Below are 10,057 nucleotides of genomic sequence, written 5' to 3' on the forward strand. Positions count from 1 at the left end.
TTATGGCACAATGTTTATTTTCTGTTCATAAGTGGTAGAGTGGGTCAACCCTGAATTTAAAAAAAATTAATAAAGGAGATTCAATTGGCCATTGACAGATTTTGCTGTCTTTAACTTCTCCCTTTCAACTGTTTCCTTCTTGCTTTCTTATAAAAACCTCTTCCGGGCTTCCCTGGTGGCGCAGTGCTTGAGAGTCCGCCTGCCGATGCAGGAGACGCGGGTTCGTGCCCCGTTTCGGGAGGATCCCACATGCCGCGGAGCGGCTGGGCCCGTGAGCCATGGCCGCTGAGCCTGCGCGTCCGGAGCCTGTGCTCCGCAAATGGGAGAGGCCGCGACAGTGAGAGGCCCGCATAACGCAAGAAAAAAAAAAAACAAAAAACCTCTTCCACTCTCTTATAACTAATATTTCACTGAACACTTGGGAATTTTCTATTTCTCCCCTTCCTTCCATAGCCAAAATCATGTTCAGGAACACCATGCATGCGTATTCAGTTTGTACTTTGCCCAAAGGTACCCAGCTGAATGGGCAAATCTCTGGCTGAAATTGAGCTCACAAATTGCCCACAAAGCTGTGAAAGGCATTGTCTCTCCAGAGGAAGGGAAGGAGGTGGACAGAAGGGAACCCTCTGCTCACCAACCCCTGAACTTTGAGGCTATGTTTGCCAAGGGTGAGGGTCAACTTTTTTTTCAAATTCATACAGATATCCTATAGCCTAGAAGCAGCCCTAGTCTTCAGAGTTGCTACTCCCTCTGCAAGTGTTTCGAACATTTTCAAAGGAGTAGTACCTATTAAAGTCAACTGTAACACAGTAAGGTGTGGGTCAATAATGATGACAGACAGGTGAAATTCAGTATCTGTAGAACTGAGAAATAGGGAAGCAGGAGACACAGCATCACTTAGTATCTCTGAACTATACACAAGGGAATCAATGCTGATCCCTGTTTGAGATCATCTTTCCCAGTAAACCATACTATTAAGGAACAGTAGCGTGGAGACTGTGTGTGCCTAATAATCCCTGCTATACTTCTTTTGTAACTTCACCTAGAGTTTACCTTACTTGGACTTTTGATTTTCCTGTAGAGAATGACACACATGTCTCATAGGGATTTGTAAGGTGCAACATTAGTGACGTTTTAATAATGACTAACAAATTATAAAAGAAAGGGGAAAATCAGATGATTTAAACTCACAATTAGTATTCAGTACTATATTTTTCAACTTGAAAGAAAAATATGTAATGTACCAAGAAAAATTGCAGTTGCGTTTTCTTGAAATGTATAGTCTTACAATTAAACGAATCTTACACTTCGTTTGCAATCTCATTTGTCTTTTTTCAAACGTGGTAGATTAAGCATTGAGTCCATCCAGGAAAGTCTGTCCTCATGCAAAGTGAGATAGGATGATTGGATCTCCAAGTACAGTCCAGCTCTACCATTTCCCTGAGTTTCAGCCAAGAAGAAGGACTTTTCCACCCTCTGGTCTACATAGTTGTCCGCTTATAGGCAGGAAGCTTGACAAGATCATCTTCTGGGATCCTTGCCAGCCCAAAGTCAATCATTTTGCTGTCTCATTCTCTGTGAGTTGCTGTGGTTCTAGAAGAGTTCAGTGTGTTACACGAGCGCATCCTCTTTCTGAATGTTCTGCAGAGTCATTGTGGATGGAATGGGGAAAATACAGATACAGAAACCTACAAAGAAAGAACAAGGAATATATGGATGTTCTGTCGCTAATCATCTGGGTTCGGATGTGGAAAGTTCTTCTGTGCTGTATGCAGGTAATGCCTATTGTTGAAACCTGGAATGCCTGGGTTTTGTTTTGTTTTGAACATTAAACTCTGGAACAGCAGTTTGCATGCAGCAGAATAACCGGGAGGTGGGGTTAAACCAAATGTCTAGACCCCATTCCCAGAGGTTCTGACACAGCAGGCTTGGGATGGAGTCTGAGAATGTGCATATTTGACATGTCCCCAGGTTATGCCAGTGCTGCTGGCCTGAGGACCACACTTTGAAAACAGCTGCTCTGGAGTTTGCTTTCTAAGAATTGGGAATTAATGAGACAAGGCTTAATCGGCAGTGTTGATAGTATGGACTTTTCGTTTTCAAAGCGCCACCAGCCGGCGAAAGAGAGTAATTATCCTTTAAAGGTTGATGTATACCTCGCAATGGCATACCCCCCAATCCTTAGAAACACTTTGAGGAAATTGTCATTGTAAATTAGTGTAAATTGTTCCAGGATGTAGACAAAGTCACTTTAATATAAAAGTGTGCTTTTTTTTATGAAGGAACATTTTTAGGTGGCAAAGTCGTAAGCAATGCTTCCTTGTGTCAGGCTCATGTTCCGGGATTAAAACTAAAATAAGAAAGGTATCCTCCAACTCTCTGCTGTGTGGTTTCTGGTATCAATGGCTCAAATAAACTAAGGTGAGGAGAAAGACAATATCAGGGATTGCAACCCAGCATTTAGACAACTAAGCATTGATGTAGCCAGTACATCACATCTCTAAATAGAGGAGGTTGGACCAGTTGATTTTAAAAGCTCCTTGAATGTGCAAGGCTTGATGCTAAGTCCCTGTCCTGGCTGCATTCCCAAGGTAGGGCCTTCAGGCCTTGATTTTCTGTGCCTTGATCCTCCTGGACTGTTCTCTCCTGTGAGCATCAGCTCTTTTCCAGAAAATCTCAGTTCCAAGGTTCTGGAATTGCTGGGAAGGAATAGAAGTCTCTCTTGCAGCTCACACATTTCCCTGTAAGTCCATCCCAGAACAGCTCAGATTCATGGGAGAGCTGGTGCAAGGTCCTCAGGGGCCAGAGGACATAGGACAATGACAGCCCTTTCCCAGTCCAAGAGTTCCTATCTTTTCAGTTCTCAGGATAGCATTTCAGTGCCCCAAGCACTCCAGGAGCAAATGGAACATTTTGTCACCCAAACATGGTCATTCCCAAGTTCTCTTCTCCAGAATACATGGTTACCAAACACCAAAGTGTTGTTATTCTTTCATGTCCTATGCGTTGGTGATAAAACAGATTAAAGAAATACGATGTGGCCTCTCCCTCCAAGAGCTTACCTGCTAATGGGGTGGAGGAGGGAAACCAACCACGGCAACAGTTCTGCAGTAGAGGAGTGTGGCCTTCCCTGACCCCCACATGCTCCTGAGAGACACCTGGGCAACCGGCACCTTTCTCTACCTCAACAGCCATCACCCTGTAATGGTAGTGGTGTCTCCCACCAGTCTATGAGTTGCTTGAGGGCAAGAATGGTTGTTTTCCAACTTCATATTCCCATTCTCCAGCCCAGGCACAAAGTATGTTTCCTGAGTGAGTTCATAAATGAATCTGGTAGAAGTACATGGTTCTTAAAATCCAGGAAAATAAAAGTCTGTGAATGAATTCCTGATTCTTTATGACCTTGTTTTTATTATTCATCTTTTCCATGCAAGTGTTAGGCAGGTTTGTTTCAAATTTTCCTTCCAGGAAAAGAGTCAGATGGTCCCAAGCCCTCATGTGTTTTGGTCCTGCTTTAACTCATCCAAGGCTGCACTGCAGAGATGTTATTCCTGCCGTGCCATGTCTTGTTTGCATGAACTTCTGAATTCCTTCTTTTTCGAAGTATCGAAGAGGACTTTATCCTCAATTTTGGTTATAAAACCAAACTATCCTCACAGTCCGTATATGGCTGTTACAAAGCCTCTTTGTAGATATCTCTTTGAATGCATCCATCTGTCCATCTGTCCCCTGAGCACCTCCAGGCTGTGGATGTGCAAGTCCCCATGGGGTACCACGAGGGATGCGGAGAGAGCCAGGACTCCACGCCTGCTCTCAAAGAACTCAGCAAAGCTTACCAAATGCAGCATGGTTTACTCAGAGCAAAAGCCTGAACCTAACATAGTTTCCTGCTCCCTTTGAATTAAGAGGCGCCTGCCATCTTGTCTATTGGAAGAAATATCACCAGACCGGAGCACAGCCATCTCTCTGTCGTGATTGGAGGCATCGTGGAAGCACCCCAGCGAGCAAACGTGACCATCCAATGTCCTGTAAAAGGTGAGCGTGGTCATTTCCAGTGGGAGAGCACAAGGCCAGCCCAGTGTGGCCGGGAGTCGCCAGCTGGCATTTTGGTAGCTCAGACAGCCCTACAAGCTTAAAAATCTGATTTTCCAGCACCTGACAGAGGATATGTCTCTCAAGGGTGAGCTGACATCAGCTCATGAGACCAGTGTGTAAAACAGAATGCAGTTTAATCATTCTCATTGAGGACTATGAGGACAGGTTCAGGACCTGCCCTGTACACTGGCATGCTCACATTGGCAAGACCAGAACACCCTGTCCCAGGGGGCAGATCTGTGCAAAAGGCCAGCTTCTAGCAGGTGATTGCTTGGTGAGTATGGAGTTGGAGCAAGGAGGTTTGTTGGAAATCATTAGCTGCATCCTCCAGCTGGACAAAGGCTGTGCTAGGCAAGGCCAGGTCGGAGAGTGGGAATGTCAGGGTTCTGTGGCCTAGACTGTCTGTCCTGGACTGTCCTTGGGTGAGCATCACCAGTCTGTGCCTCAGTGGCTCTTTCTGCTTTGTTTACAACAGCAGCTAAACCTTCTTTCTAACTGACTCATCCTTTCTTTAATAGAAATGCCATTTTCAGTCTGACGCTGTCTTCATCTGGGGCTATTCTGTCTCTTTAAGCCATGGATTCCTAAGTCTTACCCCGGGCCCATGCATGCCCCAACTGAGAATGATATTATACGCTGTACACACGTACATTTTATGGGGGCCAGGGGGCCTGTGTGAATAGCTTTGATCAGAGAGACTTACAAACTCCTCAAAATTAAGATCTACTACGTTAGGGTGACCTTGCATGTGCCTGTCATTTACTGTGCATTGATTTAATTCTCTGGGGAGCTGTATTTGCCTGGTCCCCTAGTTCTAACGGGGTACCTGTAGTTGCAGCCCCTTAAGATGAATCTTGCTGAGGCCAGAGAGCCCAAGGTAACCGGAGGAGCCCTTACGGCTGGTCTCGGCACCAGAGTAAAGGTGCACGTAATGACAGGATCCCAGGACACAGCCATCCAGCTCTAAGGCTCTCCCTCCCTGTCATTGTCAGTTAGTTACTTGCCATGTTTCCAGAGCTGCACCTTTGGCTTCACAAGCAGTGGAAAGTTGCTAACCCCCAAGGTATTATTTTTCACCCCTTGGAAGTCTCTGCAGTGTTTGGCCTACGCAGACTTTTGAAAAATCCCTCCAGCCTCCCAACTGACTCCACCCACAAATATGTGAGTTTTCTGGCAAAACACACCTACCATCACAGAACAGGCGGCGTTCTCTGGCTGCAGCAAGGAGAGAAGCAGAACGGAACTCTGTAGTTGCCAAGCCACAAATGTCTAGAGTTTCTGCAGCTCTACACCTGCAGAGGATTCTCAAAATAGATCTGACTTCTATTAAGAGAAACCTCAACTTTTAACATTATTTCTAAATTTCTTACTTCCCCACAATAGTTTACAATTAGGCTTTTGGGGCAACGAGCCATTGAAAGGACTGTGGTGTATTATTTGCTGTCGTTTAAGTCAGGGACTGGATTCAGTGGAAACTGTTTTCGTGAGTGAAGCCTCCAGCTAAGACTATTAAGCTTGTCTTGGTTTATTCTCCGGCCAGGCCCAGTCAGCGTGTGTGCCGTCTCTGACCACTCCTTGACTCTTGCAGTCCCTTGGACCCTGTGCTGTGCCCCCTCAGGCCCGCGATGCAGCTCGGTGTTGGCAGTCTTCCTCTGCCTCTTCCCTCCCCCCCGCCCCACCCCGCCGCTTCAGCTCTTACTAGGAATGGGCCCATTTGGTCTTGCTTTACTTGGCAGTCATCCCCTATGGCCTACACCCCAGGAACTCATCAGGAGGTCTTTCCTTTTCAAAATAAACACCTCATTTTGAATTATGTGCCATTTTAAATAAGCCTGCAGTGAACTTACTGTGTTTTCTTATGGGCAGAAGTCATAGCTAACTTTGCTTTTTATGGAGATTCATCTTTTTAAGTGAAGATGAAGTAATGATGAACTTGATGAAGGGTCGGAAGACTTGGGTTTTACAGACAGATCCGTCACTGGCTAGTATATGACCATAGGTGAGTTCCGTGTCCGTGCTACTCTCATCTCTAAAATAGGAAATACACTATACTAGTGGAAGAAGGGACCTGGGTTATCATCTAACTCAGCCCCATTTGATAGAGGAGGGCATTATAACATTTACACACTTGAATACTGCTTTCCAAAATTACATTTTCATATTGCAAACTGAGATTACATTATTACTGTCAGTCAGTGGCATGTATCAATTTTTCTCTTATGTTTCAGTTACCCTTAAAATGTTTTCTTCTAAGCAGAGCTTATCTATTCATACCTTTTAGACAGATCATAGTTCTTTGTTATAGCCAAATATGTTTTATTTAATGCATGTGGTATAGATATCAATAGTGGTTGTCCCTAGTCGCTCTTATATGAGATTTCTAATCATGATATTAAGTAATAGAACCTGAGAATCTGCATTTCTAAGGGTTAAAAGTTCTAAGTTATTTGCGAGAGTTATTTGTCTTATTCTTAAAAAAAAATTTTCTTCTAAAAATGAGAGGGGTGGGGAGTTTAAACTGCACCCTGTCTGCCACCTTCTGGTAAGAAAGGAAGGCTCGTCTGAGGAAAATGACCAGTAGATATCAAGAGCTGCATACTTTATTTTTTCGTGTGTTAATGCTTAGCAAGAACATTATTTATCCTATAATTTCGTGTTAGGTGTGTATTGGGTTGCTTGTTTTTCTTATTCCTTAAGCTCATTAGAGGTGCAGCTGATCTGAGTCTCTGCTCTAAAGTGTCCTTGTGTGTTGGGCTCCTCTTTAGTCTCCAAGAAACTCTCTCGGCCCACAGGTTGGAATGAGGTTAAGCTAGGAAGATGCTTTGGAAAACAGTTCGGCAATTTCCTTCAAAGTTAAACATTTGACCCAACAATTCTAGTCCTAGTTATATACCCCAGACAAATGAAAACATAAGTTCACACAAAAACTTGTACCCAAATGCTCATAGCAACTTTATTTCTAACAGCCAAAAAGTGGAAAGAATTTAAATATCCATCAGCTAATGAATAGATAAAGAAAATGTAGTATATCCATACAGTGGGATTTTATTTGGTCGTAAAAAGGAATGAAATATTGATACCTGCTAAAACATGGATGAATCTTTAAAAATGATGGTAAGTGAAAGAAGCCAGACACAAAAGATCACACAGTGTATGATTACATATCCATGAAATGTCTAGAATAGTCACATTCATAGAGACCGATTAAAGGCTGCCAGTGGTGAAGAGGAGAGGAAAATGCAAGAGAATGGAGAGTAATGACTAATAGGCACGGGTATCTTTTTGCGGTGATGAAAATGTTCTGGAATTAGATAGTACTGATGGTTGCACAACTTTATGAATACACTAAAAAAAAAAAACCCACTGAATTGTATACTTTGAGAGGGTGAATTTTATAGTATTTAAATTATATCTCATTAAAATCATAATCATAATACAATATATTAGCATGTAAAGTTAAAACTTACGGCACAATCATATATTTTACTTATGGGTGTATGACTATATGGCAAAAATATACAAACATTCATGGGAAGGACATATACCAATGTCAGGATTGTTGGTACTCCTGGGAGAGAAAAGAAGAAAGCAAAGTTTAGGGACAGAACTTTAGCTGTAGGTGTAATGCTTTATTGCTTAAACAAGAACTAAAGCAAATAAGGCAAATTGCTTTCTAGAAAGTCTAAACTTACTAGTGATATAGATTTAAGCCCTACACCTCTGTCATTTCTGAGTTCCCCATTGATAGGAGAGGATGGGGGAATAAGTAGGTAGAAGGTACAAAGCTGAGTGCACACAGTGTGTGTACAAGCAGATGGTGGGAAGCAAGGGTCTAAGCAGGTAGCAGCAGGGTGCTTGGTGGTCCATGAGATGAATAGGGAGAAGGTAAGCCATTCATACCTAAGAGATGCTGGTTAGTTTCAGAAGAAACATATTACATAAATTTAAAGGTATCTTCTTAATCCGGATAATTTTTTAGGCTTAAGATGCTGTGAAATATACCGAGAGTTTTGTTGATGTCTAAGTGAATTATTAGCTTTCTTTACTGGCTTTAATGATTTCCCTTACAGGGGAGGACTTTGAGAAAATTTTTGTGGTGCAGCAAGATTATATGCTTAAATTCCTGAACACAGCCTCATGTGTCTGACAATTATTTTCCCCCGACAACTACTGGTTGACATTATGCAGTGTGGAACTCAGTCACAGTGATTTAACATCTTTAAGTCACAAATCCCTTTGACCACCCCCCACGCCCCGCAAAAAACTCTCTCTCCAGAAAAATACATTTACCCACAACATTTTCCATATAACTTTCAGAATACTTAAAGAGAAAACCTGAGGATAATCTGCTTCCTCTTGTTTTATGAACCGAACATTTTAGTGCTTTTGACCATATTCTAAATTAAAGCTAATTTATTTTGCTTCATCTCTAGTTTTTGAAATGTATCCCCTATTCTGTACTATGTTTCTCTCTTATTTACACCATATACAATCCTTGAAATAGCTAATTTTTTTATAGTACGTTTAAATGCTCTTCTCCCACTCAAAAAGTCTATCCCCCCTCCCTTGTTTTTCCTACGTCTGCCTGTGATAAAGAAATTTTCTCACCATTCTCCTCTCTGAACCCTATATTCAATCAATCAATCAATCACAGATGGTTGGAAATTCCATCCATCTTTCCATCCATTTAGCAAGCATTCACTAAGCATCTACTAAGCCCAGTCTAGTTCCTTAGTGTACAGAGATGAATAAAATCTTGTTTTTCCAGATATATAGACAAGGAAACTGTGATATAGCAAATGCAAAATACAAGTTTTTATGAAGTCACATGGAGGAGAGAATAGTTAAGTCTCCCAAAGGATCAGAGAAGGTTGACAGAAGAGATGACACTATAACCAGGCCACTTGGAACAAAAAGGAAGGCCATTTTTGTTGAAACAACATATATGTGAAAGCACAGAAACATGAGAGCTCCTGGCTTATTTGCAAAACCATAAGCAGATCCACGTGACTTAAAGCAGAGGGTGTGAGGGAGAGTGGGAAGAGGTGGGTTTGGAAGTATACATTGGGACCAGATTGTGAAGGGCTTTTAATGCCACGCTAAAACCCTTGGACTTCCTTTTATTGGAGGTGGGGAGGCAACATTTTTTGTTTTTATTTTTTGGCTCCGCTGCGCAGCACGTGGGATCTTAGTTCCCTGACCAGGGATCAAATCCACACCCCCTGCATTGGAAGCGCGGAGTCTTAACCACTGGATCGCCAAGGAAGTCCCAAGAAATGTTTTAAGTAGAGTAATGGTATGACCCAATCTGTGTTTAAAGAGAACATTCTGTCTACAGTATGGATGCAAAGTTGGGGGGAAAAGAAACTGCAGAAAGCCATAAATTAAGCTCAGTGAAATCGCACCGCTGGTCATTGATTGGATTGTGGAGCCAGGCACTCAAGATATTAAATTAGGATTCCATGCCTCTGGAGAGCTTATCCAAGAGAGAGCAGGTATATCAAGCAGTTAGCAATGGATGTGTCATTAATTGAGGATCTGGGACACAGTCGTCCCCAGGCTAGGGCTGGGACGTTGGCACAGAGGTAAGTCAAACATGGAGAGAAACTACATTGCAAAGAGCTAAGGATTATATGCTGACAGGCAGCATCTCAGTAAGAAACATTAAAAAACCATCAACACTCATCACCCCAGATAACAATAAGTTGAGTACCTAATATGTGTCTGCTTGAATAGGCTATGAGGTGGATATTATCATTGTCTTTGTGTTGCTAAAGAGTAAACATGCTCAGAGATGTGCGATTACTTTTTTTTTTTTTAAGATATTTTTGATTTTTGATGTGGACCATTTTTAAAGTCTTTATTGAATTTGTTACAATATTGCTTCTGTTTTATGTTTTGGTTTTTTGGCCACGAGGCACGTGTGATCTTAGTTCCCCGACCAGGGATCAAACCCGCCCCC

The 10,057-nt window shown here is 42.4% G+C and overlaps 1 protein-coding gene across 1 annotated transcript in view; it reads left to right on the forward strand.

Annotated features, from left to right (window-relative positions):
* ADAMTSL3 (ADAMTS like 3) overlaps positions 1 to 10,057 on the forward strand; it is a 371,609-nt gene that overhangs the window by 312,677 nt on the left and 48,875 nt on the right. Inside the window, 2 exon segments of the mRNA XM_007470069.1 lie at positions 1,648 to 1,775; positions 3,907 to 4,035. Of these exon segments, the coding sequence (XP_007470131.1) occupies positions 1,648 to 1,775; positions 3,907 to 4,035 (257 nt within the window).

Source organism: Lipotes vexillifer, unplaced genomic scaffold (assembly GCF_000442215.2).
Source record: "Lipotes vexillifer unplaced genomic scaffold, Lipotes_vexillifer_v1.1 scaffold532, whole genome shotgun sequence".
NCBI classification, from domain to species: Eukaryota; Metazoa; Chordata; class Mammalia; order Artiodactyla; family Lipotidae; genus Lipotes; species Lipotes vexillifer.